The sequence below is a fragment of the Phyllostomus discolor genome, chromosome 2 (genome assembly GCF_004126475.2).
Source record: "Phyllostomus discolor isolate MPI-MPIP mPhyDis1 chromosome 2, mPhyDis1.pri.v3, whole genome shotgun sequence".
Classification (NCBI taxonomy): domain Eukaryota; kingdom Metazoa; phylum Chordata; class Mammalia; order Chiroptera; family Phyllostomidae; genus Phyllostomus; species Phyllostomus discolor.
Genome location: NC_040904.2, coordinates 202327349 through 202346409, shown reverse-complemented (window position 1 = coordinate 202346409; position 19061 = coordinate 202327349). Strand labels below are relative to the sequence as shown.

The 19061-nt window shown below is 42.6% G+C and overlaps 1 protein-coding gene and 1 long non-coding RNA gene across 4 annotated transcripts in view; one reads left to right on the top strand and one right to left on the bottom strand.

Annotated features, from left to right (window-relative positions):
* PAH (phenylalanine hydroxylase) overlaps positions 1-12139 on the top strand; it is a 52116-nt gene extending 39977 nt beyond the window's left edge. For all 3 annotated transcript variants that reach the window (XM_028532270.2, XM_036019500.1, XM_036019501.1), the window contains 6 exons: positions 980-1049; positions 4602-4658; positions 5438-5533; positions 6063-6196; positions 9539-9654; positions 10406-12139. In XM_028532270.2, coding sequence (XP_028388071.1) covers positions 980-1049; positions 4602-4658; positions 5438-5533; positions 6063-6196; positions 9539-9654; positions 10406-10449 — 517 coding nt within the window. In that variant the 3' untranslated portion in view covers positions 10450-12139. The remainder of the gene's footprint in view (positions 1-979; positions 1050-4601; positions 4659-5437; positions 5534-6062; positions 6197-9538; positions 9655-10405) is intronic.
* LOC118499169 lies at positions 147-18624 on the bottom strand. Its single transcript, XR_004901693.1, has 3 exons — positions 18614-18624; positions 3797-3800; positions 147-235 (listed from the first exon to the last, which is right to left on the bottom strand). It is a non-coding gene; the product is annotated as an uncharacterized LOC118499169 (long non-coding RNA).
* Between the last annotated feature and the right edge of the window lie 437 nt (positions 18625-19061).

Genomic DNA, 19061 nt, shown 5'->3' with positions numbered 1-19061 from the left:
GTTGCCTGGATGATTTGATTGTTTGATGCTAAGAGAAAAACTCATCTCTTCTAGGCATTTTCTCTGTCTAAATAGAAAGGCCGTACTGATTAGAAATTTGGGCATCTTGAGAGCCAAAGATTCAGACTTCCCTTGGCCATGGAAATGAAAGGTCACTTTCAAATTCCAAAGGGATCATAGAAGTCAGAGCTATGAGGTTTCAGATGGGAACAGGCAATGGGAAAGAGACAGCAAGCTATCTCAATGCCTCAATACATGCCTCGATGAATCAGGCTTTCTTTGCCTGATTATGTTTTAGCTGGAGGTACAGAATGGCTGGCTGCTATGCTGCTTACTTTTGAGTTTAGCTATCTTCTTAGGCAGCTAGATATTCAGCAATTTATAGAAAAAGTCAGCAAGACACCCTGCATAGTCTTTCCCTGCCCTCAGAGTTCACTACTGTAAATCAGAAAAGATCTGTTCTCAATGGGCCTGGCTCATAAAGTGTTAAATCAATGTGTTTTCTTCTCTCACTGATTGCTGCCAACTCCAGAATAAGAGAGGAACAGTGCTATTAAGATTTTTAAAAAATCCCTGTGGGAAATAACTGAGCAGATTGGATCTGCCCAGGAATGTCAATGCCAAGGTGAAGACTTGGGATGGGAAGTGTTCATGATCCATACACAGCTCCCCCAGGTGTATGGGAGGATGCCCACAGGAATATTCACCCCTCTGCACCTCAGTGGGCATACACCTAAGACTCCCTGGCTGCTGTGCCCTGCCTGCCCTGTCTCTTCCTCTCCTTTTCCCTTCCTTCTTTTCTCTTATACCCTGCCTCATCTGATCCCAAGGTTTACATACCACTTATTCTTGGAAGTGAGGCCATAAACCGGAAAGAATTACTTCATTTCTTTCTGCCCATTCCTCCTGGGGAAAGACCAAGTCTAGCTTGCTTTGTAACCCTTCCTTACTCCCAAACTCTGTGCTCTCTGTCTTTCAGTGACATCTGCCATGAGCTGTTGGGACACGTGCCCTTGTTTTCAGATCGCAACTTCGCCCAGTTTTCCCAGGTGAGGAGTGAATCTCTTTAGCCTTCTAGCTACAGGGGTGAGACCTGGATTGCTCAAATAAATTGATACCATGGAGGTGCCCTCTTATCTTCTGGAAGGTACAGTTCTGTGCTCACACCTGAGATGGGTGTGTGGTCTCATGGAGATGGCTAATTACCCATTTGAGAGACCACAGCGTGGGACTGGTGAATTGCTTATCCTCTGAATAATATTGTTGAATTTGCTAATCTCACTTGTCCTCCCAGCTGTAATTTAAGAGCTTTTTGGTCCATGAAAGCCTCCCTGATCCACATGTAGAAGTAGCCCTACCTTCTCAGGCAGACTTTGGTACATGCGTTCATTAAGTAAGACAACATTTGCCAAGAATCCAATGCCAATAGAATCCAAAGTCAACTCAGAATTGCCAAAAAATAATAAATTTGTTACCTTTCTACTCTAATCAAAATAACAGGCTAGATCTTGATTCATCCATCACAGTGGTGACCAGTTTTAAAAATGCTTTCGGGATCAGTGAAATAATCCCAAAAGCGTTTTTCTCTCATGCTCTCTGGGCACTTAAGGGCAGCCTGGAACCATGGTTGGGTAGTGGGGGTCATGAGATTGTTGAATGATGCACTCATAGGCCCTGCTGTGCCACCAATCAGCTTGCTGGGCCACCCTGTGCTTCAGTCTCCACAGATATGGACCAATGAAAAGCCCTCCTCACACACACACACACACACACACACACACACACTCTCACTCACAATCATACTCACACTCACACAACGAGTATCACATGGACTGACCCACAAGCAAATGCTGGACTGTGGATGAATTTCACAATAATGGGATTGCATGTGAACTTTAAGCAGCTGAAAGAAATAAATATTTCTACTGTTGAGTGAAGAGGCTAGGCTACTACTTAATATCTAAAACAGATAGACAAAGAGCTGAATTAACTGCTTGCTAAGTAAGGGAGAACTGTACTTGCAAGACACAGCCTTCTCCAAGCAAAGAAAACTGTTGCTTTTCTGTAGGGTTCTGGGAATTGTGGAGTACAGAGATTGCCGGGCTTTTAGAAGTGGGAATGTTTAAAGATTCGTTCAACCTTAACTGTGGAATCGTCAAGGCTGGACTGAGGTTACTTGCTGACCAGCTGTCTTTCAGAAGTGTCATTCTTGCTGCCAGGATGTCACTGATTGTTTGGGAAACTTTAAAACTGGGTTTTATTACCATGGCCAAAGATAAATCAATTTTCTTCTCAGAGAACAGGAACATTTTGTTCTCACCACCAGAAGCTATTCTGCCCAATCAGAGGCTAAGTAAAAATCCTCCTTAAGCCATTTGCGGAGCCCCGCAGAGGAATGGCCCATAACCTGAGTCAAGAGATGGAAGCTGTGGGCACATGGTTTCAACTTCGACCTGGACAGTCCCAAGACAGAGAACCATACTGAAGCTTCCCTGAGCACATTCCTTTTTAATCTATAAGCCAAACTTACTTTCCACTAGAGTGAATGATGAGGTGAGGATGGAGCACATGGAAATCTTGGGACCCCATGTTCTGAGCAAGTTCTGGGCCCACAAAGAATGGTGACTACTAGAACAGGGTTATCATTGTGATCTTGGATTGAAGATAGACTTAAGACTGTGGTGTGTCTGGAGCAGAGATGGGGAAGGAGCAGGAGAGAAGAGCCAGGTTCAGCCAGTATCTACATCTGTCTTTTTCTAACTAGACAGCATTTTCCCTGCATGTCATCTGGGCCGGATATCAGGTTTAGCCAGGGCAGGAATATAGGGATGGAGACTACCGTGTGGCCTTTTGCTTCATAGGGGACCCAATCCTTAGTCCTTCTCTCTGCCTACATTAATTCATTGATTATCTCCTCCAGTTTCATAGCTTTGAATACTATCCCTATCCTTATGATGAACACATTTATATCTTCAGCTCGGACTTTAATCCTAAAACTTAGATTTACATATCCAATCACCTATTCAATATCCCACGTGGACATCTAGAAGACACCTCTGTGTACCCTATGCAAAACTAAATTCCCGACTTTCCTGTTCAAACCATCTCCCTACAGCCCTCCCTAGGTTAGTTCATGCCAACTCTGTCCTTCCAGCTTCTCAAACCAAAAGCACTTGGGGCACATGACTGACTCCTTTCACCTTTCAGAATACTCTAAGCATTTTACCTTCAAAACATGTGTAGAGTCTGGCCATGTCCATTGTGTTCACTGCTACCAGCCTGGTCTCAGCTGTTAGCATTTCTCACCTGGTGACTGCGGCAGCCTCCTCACTGGTCTCCCTGCCTCTACCCTTGGCCCCCTACAGTCTAGTCTCATACCGCACCCACAGTGAATCTTGGATGACATAAATAAGCTCTTGCCACTTCTCTCCTCAAAACCTTGTAATGGCTCCCCATTTCACTGAGAGAATAATCTTAAGCCCTAAAGAACCAAAAAGGTCCTACATGATTGGGCTCCAGATTCCTCATTAATATCACCTGTCATGCCCCCACCCTCTTACTTTGCTGTAACTGCACTGGTCCCTCTCTGTTCCTTGAACTGACTGAATTACCCCTCCTTAGAGACATTTTCATTGGCTGTACACTTGGCCTATACAATGTCCTTCCTTCAGCTGTCAGCAGAACCAAAAACCTCACTTTTAAATCAAGTTTTTGCTCAAATATCTCAACAATGGTTATCCTGGGACCCTATTTAAAATCACTCCCAGTACCTCCCCCCACTCCTGGCACTCTTGACTCCCCTTGACCCTTTCTCTTTTTGTTCCTTCCTCCCAAAGAATTTACAACCTTCTAATGTACCCATATATATGCTTATTATTTATTGTCTGTTTCTGCCTACTCAAATGGAAACTCCATGAGATAAAAGATCTTTATCAATTTTATATACCTCCAGCCACATAGAAGGGGTTCAATGAATATTTTTGCAATGAATGAATGAAGGCACGCAGTAGGGAAGACACACATATACATATATATTTGCATATATACACTGATACGAGGCTGGCTGCAGCAAATGCTGTAACAGACCAAGAGAGCACTAGAGAAATTTTACAGTTGGAGCTGTGATGAGAAGGGTCCGTGACATTTCATACTCTCCAACTATATGAGTATGTACCTGGGTGGATGTCCAGCACTTCTGCTGTGGCGTCTTCAGGGTATATGGTTAAGACTCATCCAGCACTCCGGAGTGTTCCACTTCTGCTGTGGGAGAATGGTCTTTGAGCTGGAATCAAGAGATGAAGTTTTAGACACAAAGTACCGTGTAACCTTGAGCGGGTCATCTCCCTTTTCTGTGCTACAGTTTACTCATCTTTAAGTGAATACAAAGGACCGATCATTTCTCCCACTCTAGGGATCAGTGATTCTCTGATGTGTGGTTGGGGCAGACTTGCCAGGACAAGCAGGGTCTCTCTTGGCCCTTCTGAGGGAATCTGGCCATCTACCCCCGTTCTGTGGTCCATTACAAGGTGGAAACTGAGGGTAAAGGTTGAAGATAGGCAGACCCCAGTCATGCCAATGACTCTGTTTCTCCACAATTCCAGGAGATTGGCCTCGCCTCTTTGGGTGCACCTGATGAATACATTGAGAAACTTGCCACAGTAAGTTCCTGCTTTCCCTGGTGGGTAGTAGGAGTGTTACAGGCTCTAGCCCTTGGGTTTTTGAAGTTTCTAACCTTCCCTGAAAGCCAGGTCATTTGGAAAGAGAATCAAAATGTGCTGGGTTATAGTTGCACAGGTGAAATTTTACATTTGTATTTCTCTTTAATGGTTTGATTTTGAAATCAGCTGCATGCAGATATTTACATGTGATTCTAAACAAAGTGCCTTGAAAACATCAACAGGTTGTAATAATCACCCTTGGGAATTTTTGGGCATAAAGTGTGTATGTGGTATCAGTGACTGACAGGGTAATTCAGAAACATCCCAAGTTTAGCACAGTTGAGGGGATGACCTCTGATTGGTTCTATCACCATCCAATCCCTGCCCCCCACTGCTGAGCCTGATGGCATTGCCTGGTAGGTTCAACCAACTTAAAGGAAACGTCTTACTCTGATTGATGCCATGGGGAAGAAAGCACAAGTGGTGGATGAGTTCCTGTCCTAGAGAGAGAAATTTGTTAGGGGTATACTTTTGGGGCTCCCTCAATACTCTTCCCCCCTGCCATTGCTTCCTGTTGCATCTTGCATTCAGCCAACTCTTGGTTCAACAGGTTATGGCTTAGTGTGAAACACAGGAGACAGAGAGGTAACCCCAGGTCATGCTGATTCCAAGAACAGACCTGCACAAACTCTCACCTGGGCAGGCCTGTCCTTGATCCTGGGGCATCTGCTGCCTTCACCTTCCTTGGGGTATGTTCTCAACTTGACTTTCCATTCCAGATTTACTGGTTTACTGTGGAGTTTGGGCTCTGCAAAGAGGGAGACTCCATAAAGGCATATGGTGCTGGGCTCCTGTCATCCTTTGGTGAATTACAGGTATGGCCCTAACAGGAACCATTGATGGATTTGGCAGTGGGGGAAACAGCTGATGATTCTTTTTTCTCTTGGTCCTGTGGAAAACCCATTTCTATCCATTTAGTGAGTCAATCCTGAGTATTAACCTCAAGTGATTGGTACCTTAGCAGGTATGATTTGATCATGAATGTGGGTATTAGAAATTGAACTGCAAGTACACAGGTCTCCAGGACAGAGTGCCTTCCTGATTCCAAGGCTGAACTATGCATACTGATGAATGCAAACACATGCCAGAAAATGTGGTTGGCTCCCACATCATCTCTTGATTGATGGTTGGAGTGAATTATTTCTTTCTATCTTGACTGCAGGTTTTAGATGAACTGTAAAGGGTAGGGTCTAGTAGATGCAAAATAACGTAGCTTACTGCCCTGGTCTGGGGTGTGGAAGGAATCAGGATGAGATGAGAGCAGGTGTACAAATGGCCCGTCGGATGCAACAGGGGCCACTGGCTCTGATGTAAGTCTGAAAACTTTCTACTTGGGGTTTGCAGTATTGCTTGTCTGACAAGCCAAAGCTCCTCCCACTGGACCTGGAGAAGACAGCTGTCCAGGAGTACACGGTCACAGAGTTCCAGCCCCTGTATTATGTGGCTGAAAGTTTTAATGATGCCAAGGAGAAAGTAAGGTGAGGTGGCAACTAAGGTGGGTCAATAGCTCTTGGGACCTCCTGACTTGGTCTGATGCCACTGATCTGTGGGTGGTGGGTCAGGAGGTGGACCTCAGTGCCCACACCAACAGTACACAGCAGACAGAGCCTTCCACCCTTGTCCCTTCCCACCCTCTGTTGGGAAGGGTTCCTTAGTGGGACCCTGTTTCACAGCTTATTGTCTGGACAAGCTGATCCCTACAGACTACTCAGCCATCTGATCCTTGTTCAGTGCAGCCACCAAGTCCACCCATTGAACCCCCTTGTATGTAGAGTGGCCACAGAGATCCTTCCACCCAATCAGCCAATGAAATCTTAAAAGCTGGGGAAGCCCTTTGTTCACTTCATTTTCCCAGATGCCTGCATAACTCTTTTCCTCATTTCCTTTAAATCTCCACCCACATTTAACCTTTGTGTGTCTTTTTCTAACCAATGCATTCAAATTCACTACTCAGCCCCACCCCAGCATTTCTTACCCTCTCCTATGACTTCTTTTTCTCTTTACTACTCATCAATGTCTACTAATCATATATTATATTTCTTAAATTCATGAGGATAGGGATTTTGTCATTTCTGTTTTCTGTTCTTCCCCCAGGCCTTAGGGTGTCCAAACCACAGGCCACATGTGGCCCAGGACAGCTATGAATGTGGCCTAACGCTAAATCATAAGTTTACTTAAAACCCTTTTTTTGGCTCATTAGTTTTCACTAGTGTTTGTATATTTAATACGTAGCCCAAGACAACTCTTCTTCCAGTGTGGCCCAGAGATGCCAAAACGTTGGATACCACTGCTTGCCTGATGTATCGTAGGCACTCAATAAGTAATTAGCAAATATACCAATCTCAAGTGCTGGCCAGCAAGAAGCTAATGGAGTACTACAAGGACTCTGAAACTCCCAGCCCTCTGAGCTGATAGCCCCGCCATTAACCCACCTGAGCAATTCTCTTCCTAGCAGCATACAGGCTGGACATGGCTATTCTGATACTCACCATTTGTTACCACATCTTTTTTAAGCATCATTAGTGATGGATAATAGACATGAGGTATGTAGGTGTCTGGGATCCTATGATACTGAGGATGTCAGCTTTCAATGCTTTGGACTTAGTTCATGAAAGGTAAAATTCTTGCCATGAGCATACACATTTGGCCTAAAATGACTCCCTTTCTCCCTCTCCCTCCAGGTTCTGATGTTCTTCCTGACATTCTTTTCCAATTCTCTCCTAAGACTCTGCCCCTTACTATGAGCCTAGCCTCCCATGAGCCCCTAAAGGTCCCACTCTGCCATTCCTGTGACCCCTTTATGGTTATGGGATTTAGTGGATTAGTGCAGTGAAATAATAATGATGAGAATAATAATAACAGCAACCACAACAGGTAAGATGCCTATTACTTATTATTGCTACACACTACTCTGAGTACTTTCCATGTATTGATTCATTTAATCTTCAGAGAAGACTACAAAGTTTGCAGACGAGGGTACAGAAGTATAGAGGGGTGTAAGTAGCTCACCCAGGGTCATGAAGCTAGCAAGTGACTTGGCCAGGGTTTGGACCTGGGCAGTGGGACTCAGAGCCAGTACCTTTCACACTGGGATCACATTGGGATGGGCCCTACCAGAGAGGATTCCCTCATTCAGCAAGTAATCGGTCCCAGACCCAAAGGGAAGAGATTGCCGGAACCTGGGCCTCTCAGGCCTTTGAAACCCCACCTGCTTTGCTAGTGTTCAGGGTCCAGAGGAGACATCCACAAAAGCTCCATGCCATGGAGGGGTATCTTGTAGAACCAAAGAGAGTTCTAAAAAGAAGGCTCAAACAGGAAGGGACCTAGGCATCTCTGGGACTCCCACAGTGCCTTCCAGTTACGAGAGACCAATGGGACCCTCTTTCAGTTTCAAGTTTCAAGTTTCCAGCTTCTAGGCAGAGACAAGGATCAGTATGGCCATGCTCCTACTCCTTGGCCAAAGGAGGCCTGGGCCCTGAGACTGATTGCTCAACTGAGGTACATCAGTAGGGCAGAGGCAGGTGACCCCAAGCAAAAATGAGGTGCACTGTGGGAATAAGAAGGAAGAGGTGCTGAATAAAATCATATGTGCACGACACAGTTCATGTCAGCAGCTGGGCTGAGAAAGCTCTTTTCAGAGAAGAGGTATACTTAACCATTTATTAATCCCCTGTCACTAATAACTGATAACAGCTAGCACGTATGTAGTACTTACTCTGTACTATAACTGCACTTGCTACAACCCTCTGAGGTAGTTCTGCTGTTGTTCCAATTTAACAGAGGAATAAGGATACTGAGGGGTAGAGGACCCTTTGCCCATGGCTCCTGGGGTGGTCATTGGAAGAGGCGGATGTGAGTCCAGGCATCCTGGCTCTGGAACTAGGTTATCCAGCCACTACGCTCCACCACTCTTGCTAAACTTGGAGAGCCCTACCAGCTGCCCTTGTCATTGTCTTCTCAATAGGGCAGCTTCTACTATTACCAGAAGCCAACTTAGAAATATCATTTGTGATATCTTTGCATGTTATAGGTCATGTTGGAATATCTTGTTAATTATATTGCTTGATGTCCCTCATAAAGCTCTTGTGGTGCATTTCTCCCAGACCCAGGAGTAATGAAGATCACGGGCTTAGTGAAGGGTCAGATTATCTGGGTCTCTTCCCAGCTTCACAATCGTCAGTGTGGCCTTGGTAGTCACTTAGCCTTCCCAAGCCTCAGTTTATCATCTGTAAAATAGGAATAATAATAGTACCTTCCTACTAGTGTTTCTATGAAGATTAAAATAGGAATAATAATTATAAAGAGTATAGAACATGAAGAACTCAACATAGTTCTGGGCACATAGGAGGACTCGAGCCATGCTAAATTTCATTAATCATGTAGTGCTTTCTTCAGCCCTTGAGAGGTGTATTTTCCTTCTTGCACTGACTTCCAAGCATCTCAGAGCTTATTTTTTTCTGTAACATTCTTTAGCTGTATTTTATTTACTCTTTTTATTTCATTTTATGTAACAATGAGAATTTTGGCCTCATTGTAATCTGTGCTTTTAAGCTGCCTCTGTCTTTTCAGAGGTAGTACCCACCCCCAAAATATGTGCACCCATGTATTTGTATATTCATACAGGCATGAAAACAGCAAAGGGTTCCCAAGAGGACCCCATTAAAACTCCACTTTACTTCTCAGCCTGGCTTCCAAATCCCTGTTCTAATGAGTGTTCAGTGCTACTGCTAGTAGCTGAATGAAATGCCACTGAGAAATCTTGCAGAATGACATTTTCCCCAAACGGCGCCCTTCACTCAGATCTGTGGTTTTGGTTTCAGGAGCTTCGCTGCTACAATCCCACGGCCCTTCTCTATTCATTACGACCCATATACCCAGAGGATTGAGGTCTTGGACAACGCCCAGCAACTTAAGATTTTGGCTGACACCATCAATAGTAAGTAACACACCTTCTGAGGCCACCTTCTTTCCCGGAAATAGAGGGTTGTGTTTCTTACCTTCACAATAAGAACGGTAAGAAATTTATTAAGTATTGACGGAAGGAGAAAAGCATCTCTGTGTAAGAAGAAGGCATGAATGGGAGTGGCTTTATCATATCCTAGTCCAGTGGTCTAGGCTGCATTATCTGCTTAGACTGTGCATCCTCAAACCTAGTGTGCATCAGAATCACCTGGGGTCATAGTTAAAAATAAATAGTCATGAGTCATAGCCCCAGACTAATTTTACTAAATTTGTGGTGGGGCTTGGGAGTTTGTATTTGTAATAAGGTCCCAGGTGACTCTGACACAGGAGGTTTTTATGGACCACACTTTTAGATTCAATAGCTTAGCTCCTTGGAAGCATCAATAGATGGTCATTGTAAATGAGAAACAGAATAGCTAGTGATTTTTCTTGGGAGAGAAAACTGTTAACTTCTTTGCTGAGAACCAGCCAATGGAAAGGGGAAGCCAACTCCATTAGTAGCTCTAGCACTTCCTAAAACTTGTAACTACCTGTGCCCCTAACCGCCCAAGTTCAATTGCCATAGCTAAGCCATGAGCTCCTTGAGGGCTGGGGTGGTACCTAGCATCTCCATGCATCCTGATGATTTCCCAGTGCTTTATCCATTGTGGACACTTGAAGGGTGTTTGTTCATGGTATGAGTGGCTCATCTGTTTATTTATTTATTTATTTATTTATTTTTGTAGGTGAAGTTGGAATCCTGTGCAGTGCCCTCCAGAAAATAAAGTGAAGCCATAGACAGAACCGGGTTTGTCAACTGAGAACCTGTTGATGGAAATCCAACTACTTCTTTTATCTGAAAAAGTCTGAAAACCAAACCTTAATTTGAAATGGCAGCTTTAAGTCATTTTTTTGAACAAGATGAGGATTAACAAATAAGTCTAGATAACCTTAAATGACAGTATATTAAGACATACCCAAAAGCATAATGATGGATCTTTTGGGGTTATCTTTGACTTAGAGATAGTTGATAATCACATACTCTCAACTGAGTTAAACTTAATAATCTCTCACCCTTTATCAAGGTTAATTAGAATTTGTGACCTGCTTCTTCCAAGCTTCATATTTGCCATGGGAAATTCCTAAAGGAGTGGATATCACTCGGTGATTGAACTTTTGGATTTAATATAAATCTTAGCCTACAAAGGTCCTTTTCTATTTCAGTAAACTGTGATTCTAATATCTGCCTTGTTATGTTATGTTACCTATGAAGATTTTCTTTAATTCAGGATCCTATTAAATAGTTAGAAACATTAAAGTTCATAGTATAATATTGAAACATTTCTGTGTTTTATTGTAACCATAAATACTGCTGTGGGAGGTAATAGAAGTCCCACCTGACTCCCACCACTTGCACAATCAGTTTCCAGTAATTGTAAAATTTGCTCTGAGAGACATTTTGAAGACACTTAAGATAAAACAGATGTTAACTAAAAGCCTGGCTGGTAAGATATTCAATAAATATTCATTGAATGACTAAGGGAATATGTTACTGAATAGCAAATGAGAGTTTTTAATTACATTTAAAAACTTAAGTGGTTACAAAATTTTGCACTTCCAAATATTTCTTGGAATAAAGTGTTTCTCTCATTGCCTTAGAAATGTATTAGCTGCATAATCTTGCGACATGAAAGAATAATCAAAGTCTCTAATTTCCAACCCATTGCGGAGGAGCCTCACTGTGGTCATCTCAGTCATGTCCGGATAGGTCAACAGACTTCAATTTTTGTTGGTTGTGCATTTTGCACGAACACTGGATATCTGAAAAAGAGTGAGGAGAACAACAGTGTCTGAAAAAACTATGCTTTGAAATAATTCTTGCACTACTTTAACATTTTATTTTGGAAATAGTTAGATCTTACAGGATTTTCATAGCATTTCTTTAAGTGTGGTCCCCAGACCAGCTGTGTCGTCATCAGCAGTGACTGTTGGGCACCACCTGAGCCCTACGTTACATTAGACTTGAGAAAACCAGACTTCTGGTGGGCCGCTCTGCCATTGGCCAATTATGTCACCTTGCACAAATCACTTCCTGTCATTGGATCTCTGTTTTACTCTAACAATAAGGAAGTTAAATTGGATGAATTAAGGTCCCTCCCTGCCCTGAAATAGTTCAAATACTAGCATGTGTCTTTAAACAGGTGTCACTCATTCACTAATAGGGTGTAATAATACCTGCCTAAATATGCCAGCTAGCTGGAAAGAGCAATTTGGTTTGCATGTGTCCAAGGTTTCATTGCTTTAAAGATGGGACTCTCGTGTCTGTATCCTTTTCCTCCTGGCTGTGTAGAACCCATTGGCAAGCACCAATTGCAAAAATAGAAATGGACTTTTTCACTGGTGTTCCTCAAGAGCCCATATACTCTGCAAAGGGACTATTTTGATAAATATTTTTTATGTCACATTAAATATAAATTGGATAATTTTTTGACTTTGGAACTAAAATATTTATAGTTTTCTAGACTGGACATTTTATTGTATAGTGACTTTAGTTTTACTGAAGACAATTTAGCGTGTTTGTTGTTAACACTTAGGTTAGGTTGTAATTTTGTCAGGAAGAAATTAGATACCAAATGAAAGATGATCTTTAAATTTTTAGTAATGTGCTACTCAGCACTTAGTCTTTTTATCTGGTTATAAAAGCCCAGTCTACAAAATGAGATTCAATACATTTCCTTATGATAGTATTGTCATCTGTTAAATATCCAGTAAAGGAGCAGTTTTTTAGAAATAATAGTAATGTTTTACTGACAGCTAACCCTGCTGTGTCCAAACAAAAGAAATACATGTAAGAACATAAGAAGACTACCAATGTGTAGTATTAGTGAACAGTAAGTTTCTGAAAGGAGGAATCTAACTTTTAATTGTAGGTTTCTAAGTCCTGTGATTTGGTTACATTTCATAAAAACAAGAACCTTGAGTATATTTTTCACTACTGAAAGCCTTAGTATGTAGCACACAGTAGATGCTCAATAATTTTTTAAAAAATTCCTCTGTGAGTTGAATTACAGGGAATGTAATGAAGAGTGTCTTTCACAAACTATTTTGCAAGAAAAAGTTGAGAAACACTAAAGTTGCAATTTTCCCTTTCAAGAGCTATTGACAATTTTGTATCTTAGTTTAAGCTATGATTTTTAAAACAGAGATATTCATTTCACTAAGTGTAGACTAGATTATGCCTAGGTAGTTTGTATGTACATTGCTTCAAAAATAACTGACATATGGGAGTGCTTAGTAAATATTTGTTAATTAATAAAGGGAAATACATCAGTGAAACTTCTTTGGTGTCTATAGTGGGACTGAAATGGTCAGAAAGTAATGAATGACTTCCCTCACAATTTAAAAAAAAATCACAGGGGAGACAAAATAAGAAAGCCTATAAAAATGGACTTTGACAAATACCATATGATCTCACCTTTAAGTGGAACCTAATCAGCAAAACAAACAAGCAAGCAAAATATAACCAGAGACATTGAAATTAAGAATGATGTGACAGTAACCAGAGGGGAGGTGGGAGGGGATTATGGGGGGAAGGGGAGAAGTGTTTTCAGGAACAACTATAAAGGACACATGGACAAAACCAAGGGGAGTGGGATTAGGGGAGGTTAGGTGGGGATGGCTGGGGGTGGGGAGTAGTGGGGAGAAAATGGAGACAACTGTACTTGAACAACAACTTAAAAAAAGAAAAAAATGGATTTTGCAAAGACAGAAAAAAATTGATCAAAGCTTCCTCTTCCCAGTGGAGTTCTCTCTCTCTCTCTCTCTCTCTCTCTCTCTCTCTCTCACACACACACACACACACACACACACCTTTCCTTTGAAATCCAAGAGGCCACAGGATGAGTTGGGACTGAGTTGAGGACTCTGTCAGCAGAGGCACAAAGTGACTGACTCTTTCCTTCAGCCTCCACCGACTGTGTTTGGGGGAGAAAACACTTTAAAGCTTTCCCATAGGGGTTCTGCAGCCATTGGCACCACCCAGAAGTAAAGAATTAGCCTGGAAAAACATTACTTGCAAAGGGTAACTGTCAGCCTAGGAATTTTTCCAAGCTCCTCCGATGCCCAAATACTCCTGGTGGCCGCCAGCCTTGAGGCTGTGTGTGGGACTCGATGAGCCCCCTTCCTTGGTCAAGCCAAAATAATGTAATATCTGAATAGACAAGGAGAAAGTGTTTCCCAAACATTTCATTCCCAGAATGCCATTGGGAAAGCCGGGGAGACAATAGGCTCCCTGCAGAGCCCCTCTTGAGGGGGTGGATCTATTTTTCAGTGCAGAGGGTAGTCTGGGATTACAAAATAGAGGTTTTATGACCATGATGTGGCTCCTAAAAGAGCAATCCAGAGGCTGGAGATGAGAGAGAATGGACCAGACTATCCTCGCCTCCTGTGTTGGAATTTCTCAGCATGGAGGACAGCACCACACTTCCCTACCCCCACCTCGGGGGGTACTACTGACAGGGAAGAGGGTGTTAAAGTCCCAAAGCCTATCCTTTTATAGGGCAAAAGTCAGGAGAGGTAAAGTATCCAGAGGAGTTGATACACAGACAAGGAGACATGACTCTGACCCTCACTCACTGCAGACTTGGAATAAATTTTGATTGCATGAAGACAGAATGGACTAGCACAACATTTATTCCCTTGGTGATAAAATCCAGTGTTTATAAAGATGAAAGCCGTGTACCCTATTTTCGTTGGTGGTGCATTCCCATGTGACACTAGTTGAGATGGATGATGTAGCATCTTTGAATAGCACTGTTCTGATAATCTTGACTTAAACGCTGGTTTTCCACCAAGCTGAACCTACTTGGAGAGAGACTCTTAATCTCCCAAGTCTTAAATTCCTCTCTGTAAAATGTGGAAGTGTCATGCCTACCTCATAAAATTATCACAAAAGTCAATTAATATCTTGTGTGTATAGAAACCTCTCAATAATTTGTAGTCATATCCAACAATTTAGGATAAATATATGAAAAGGGAGCTGACTGTGTGGGAGAACATATTTGCCAATGATACATCAGACAAGGGTTTGATCTCCAAAATATATAAACAATTCATACAACTCAACACCAGGAAGACAAACAGTCCAACTGAAAAATAGGCAAAGGATCTGAATACACATTTCTCCAAGGAGGACATAAAGATGGCCCATAGGCACATGAAAAGATGCTGAATATCATTAGCCATCAGAGAGATGCAAATTAAAACCACAATGAGATAGCATCTGACACCAGTCAGAATGGCCATAATTAATAAACCTACAAACAAGTGTTGGCAAGGGTATGGAGAAAAGGGAGCCTCAGTGCACTGTTGGTGGGAATATAGACTGGTGCCGCCGCTGTGGAAAACAATATGGAATTTCCTCGGAAAACTAAAAAAATGGAACCACATTTTGATCCAGTGATTCCACTGCTGGGAATATACCCTAAGAATACTGAATCACAAATTCAAAAGAAGTTATGCATCCCTATAGTAGTAGTAGTGTTTTTTACAATAGCCAAGTAGTGAAATAGTAGTGAAATATGAGTGGGTGAAAAAACTGTGGCACATTTACACAATGGAATACTGTGCAGCGGAAAGAAAGGAGTGCCTACCTTTCACGACAGCATGGATGGAACTGGAGAATATTGTGCTGAGTGAAATAAACCAGTCTGTGGAAGACAAATACCATATGATCTCACCTATAAGAGGAATATAATGAACAAAGTAAACTAATGAACAAAATAGAACCATAGGCATGGAAACATGGAACAGACTGACAGTGACCAAAGTGGAGGGGAGGGTGGATAAGGGTAGAAAGAAGGGGAAGTGACAAGTTAAAGGGCATTTATGAATGACCCATGAACATGCACAGCAGTGTGGGAGTGGGGAGTGGGATGAGCAGGGGAAGGCAAAGGGGGAAAATTGGGACAAATATAATAGAGTAATAATTAAAAAATGATTAAAAATCTTTTTAAAAGACGAATATTAATCTGCTATAAATCACTGATGAGCTCCCATAAGAATTTGTTATTATTATTATTGTGATCATTTTGGTCCAGTAACATGATCCTAGTTGATCCCTCTTTCCAAAGAGATGGACAGCTGTGTGGCCATCCTACATAAAGACACTCTGGTTTCCATTTGAGAAAAGAGTGGCAGAATGTGAGTCTTTCAACACAGTCCAAATATATATACACACAAATTAATGTTGTAAGTGATAAAATAATGACATGTTTCTACATGAAGCTAAAACTATATCTTGAAAAAGATAATTTTGGGGACTGAAGTGAAATTTCCTCTTTGGAGTTAAAGGCAATAGATCTTCACTTCTCTATTCCCATTTCTGACATTCACACCAGTTTGCAGATTTTTTCCTTCTAGAGCCGCAGCATTACCAGTTTTAAATTCTAAACTACAAAGAGTCAGAACCCTGCTGCTAGTGACATTTCTATCAGTTGGGAATATCATGATGATGATTTGAACATCATCATCATTCCCAGACATGTTATTTGACTGAGGAGTCAACACAAGAGAACATGGCACCTGTTCCCTACCCAAGTTTAAGGTCACCTTGGGAAGTGACAGCGGTCAGACCTTTTGTCTTTCAAGGGGCAGGAAGTGGAAAGTAGTTTTAAAAATAAGATCTATTGGTACCATGGTCAAATCATTTCCTGCTCTGAGCACTGCACTCCAAAGCCAACCTTAGAAAAAGCCAATGTAAAAGGCCAAATGGAAATAATTCTTGCAAAATCAAGCAGGACAAATTGGTCTCTCAATTATGGATGTGAAAAGAGAGCACCTTGTCCCCTTAAAAGTACCGATCTATCCCCACTCACCAAAGGACTGTAGGATAAATGTTAGCAAAATCAGCCATTAGCTCCACAGTGTAACAGAGGGAAGAGAATAACAACTAACATACAATGCTTATGAATGCAGTTTATTGCACTTTGGGTTTACTTCAACAAATATTTATTTGATCATTTACTTCCTTGCCAGTGTGGGACCAGGCCCAATATAATGATTGCTCTGAGGGCCATGGGGCAGCAGCTCTGTGGCCCAACTAAGCCGAGTTGATTCAGCAAGTTCTTGTCTGCACCACCCCATTTGTGAACCTCCTTTTCTCCTCCCTCTTCTAGAGCTTTTTGACCTAAAAGTGAGAGTATTTCACTTTTTAGTCCTGTCTCAGAATTAGATCAGATGGAACCAGGGACACAAGCTCCATTTTAAGAGGTTCAAACCTCAGTGTTCCAAAGATTAAGTTTCTATTTGATGAAATTATAAGTTCTATCTCTTCGACATACAGGCCAGGGCAGTGATTTTAAGCCAATCCCAGTATTAGCCTGCCCTGGATTTATGAGGTCCAGTCTGGCAGCTTGGGGGTTAGAAGTAAAGCTGAAAATGACCACATCCTATGCAGCCCACACCTGGTGCTTTTTCACCTAGATCTGGAGGTGGGGAAGAGGAGGGAAATGGAGGAAAGATAGATTCTGAGAGGGGGAAGGGTGAGAGACATCAAACTAATTAAAGTATTTTAAGTCCAAAAAGAGAGATGGCACTAAGGGGGGTCATGAAAAGAAACTTCCATATGCACCAAGGCAATGACATACTCTCTGGAGTGTGTAGAAATGCAGCTCTTGGATCTTGCCAGTGACTAGGTTAACTAAAATCAATTCCATGTCCATCTGTGCCATTGCAAAGGATGAAACTTTCTTCTTTCTTATGGCCAAGTGGTACTCCATTGTGTAAATGTCCCATATTGTTTTATCTACTTGTCTACTGATGGACACTTGCACCTCCTCCATACCTTGGTAATTGAAATAACACTGCAATGAACATAGGGATGCTTACGTTCTTTCAAACTAGCATTGAAATAAGCCAGTCAGAGAAAGACAAATACCATATGATTTCACTCATATGTGAAATCTAATCAACAAACTGAACTAACAAGGAAAATGAGGACAGACTCATAGATGGAGAGCAGGATGAGAGCTAGTGGGTGGGGGAGGTAAGGGGGTGGAGGGATTGAGCAAAAAATAAAAAGGACTCATGAATGTGGACAACTGTGTGGTGGTTGTCGGGGGGAGGAGGTATAAGGGGACTAAATGGTAATGGAAAAAATACAATAAAGATTAAATAAATTTTTTAAAAACCATCAAGCATGTTAATTAAAACCAGTTCCTGCTCCACAACCCAGACTCCTCCAACCCTTTAACAGAAGATGATGGGCAGGCTACTCTTGACCTTAATTATTTACCCATCGATGTCAGCCAGAACCACGGACAGCTCCACTCCCATGTCCTCTGCCCCGCCTGGTTCTGGGCAGTCTCCAGTTCCACCCGGGATGACCAGGAGTGTGCCTGCCTGGACTGGCCTCCTCTTGCTCTCCATGCCCCCATCCCCTGGTGTCTTATTAAGGGCCTGGAGTCCTGTCCTGATCTAGGAGCCCCCAAAAGGGTTAGAGCCCTAGAACCAAGAGAGGGGTGCCAGATGAAGACCGAGGTCTACCGCTCTCTGGGAACTCGGCTTCTGCATCTGAAAGGCAGCACCCAGGGAGATCACAGTGAGGAGAAGGCAACCGAAGGGCCTGGGAGAGTCAGGGCACAGATGACATCGCTTTTCTCTCTGAAAGAGGCTGGCATTGCAAACCAGCCCGTCTGGGAGGTACGGCTTTGCTTTTGGGTCTGCGTTGGCTTTCAAGTGAGGGAAAGAGGAAAGAGACCTGTCAGAAGCCTCTTTGCACAGTGGAGGTGATATTTCCCAGGACCATAGGCCTAGTCGTCCTGCTTTCCTTTTCACACCCCATCTCCAACCCCTCCTAACCTGGCCCTTTGGGGCAGATTTTGGCCAGATGTGGAATTTCTGCACTCATGGTGACACTTTTCCCAGTTTTGCCAACCACTGGGTGGTCTCCACACTCCACACCTCCTCTCTTTCCAGATATGCCTATCTCCAGGTCCTGTAGAAGGGGTTCTTGCTTTCTGTTGGAAATTGGGGAGCAAATGTAAGATCCTTCTGCTTCAGGTTGGTCTTCTCTGCTTGTTTCCATTCTTAGTGTAGGGGTAAAAAGCTCAAGGAGAAAAAGTTTTCCTTTTCCTCCAAGAAGCTTTTCACAGATACAGCCTTTGTTAAAGGATCTGGACCTTTCTGACTGTGTGTGCATGCACACGTGTGTCTCTGTGTGCATGTGTATTGGAGGGTGCTATGGGGAGCATGTTTCAATTCAACTGAACAACACCCTCTAAGGCTTTGATTTCCACGAACCCCAAAATGAATCCTTTCCTCAGAGTCTGCCTCTGGGAGAACCCAAGTGAAGACAGATGCTCAGTGTATTGTGGTGATCATGATGATGGTATGTGTTGCTTC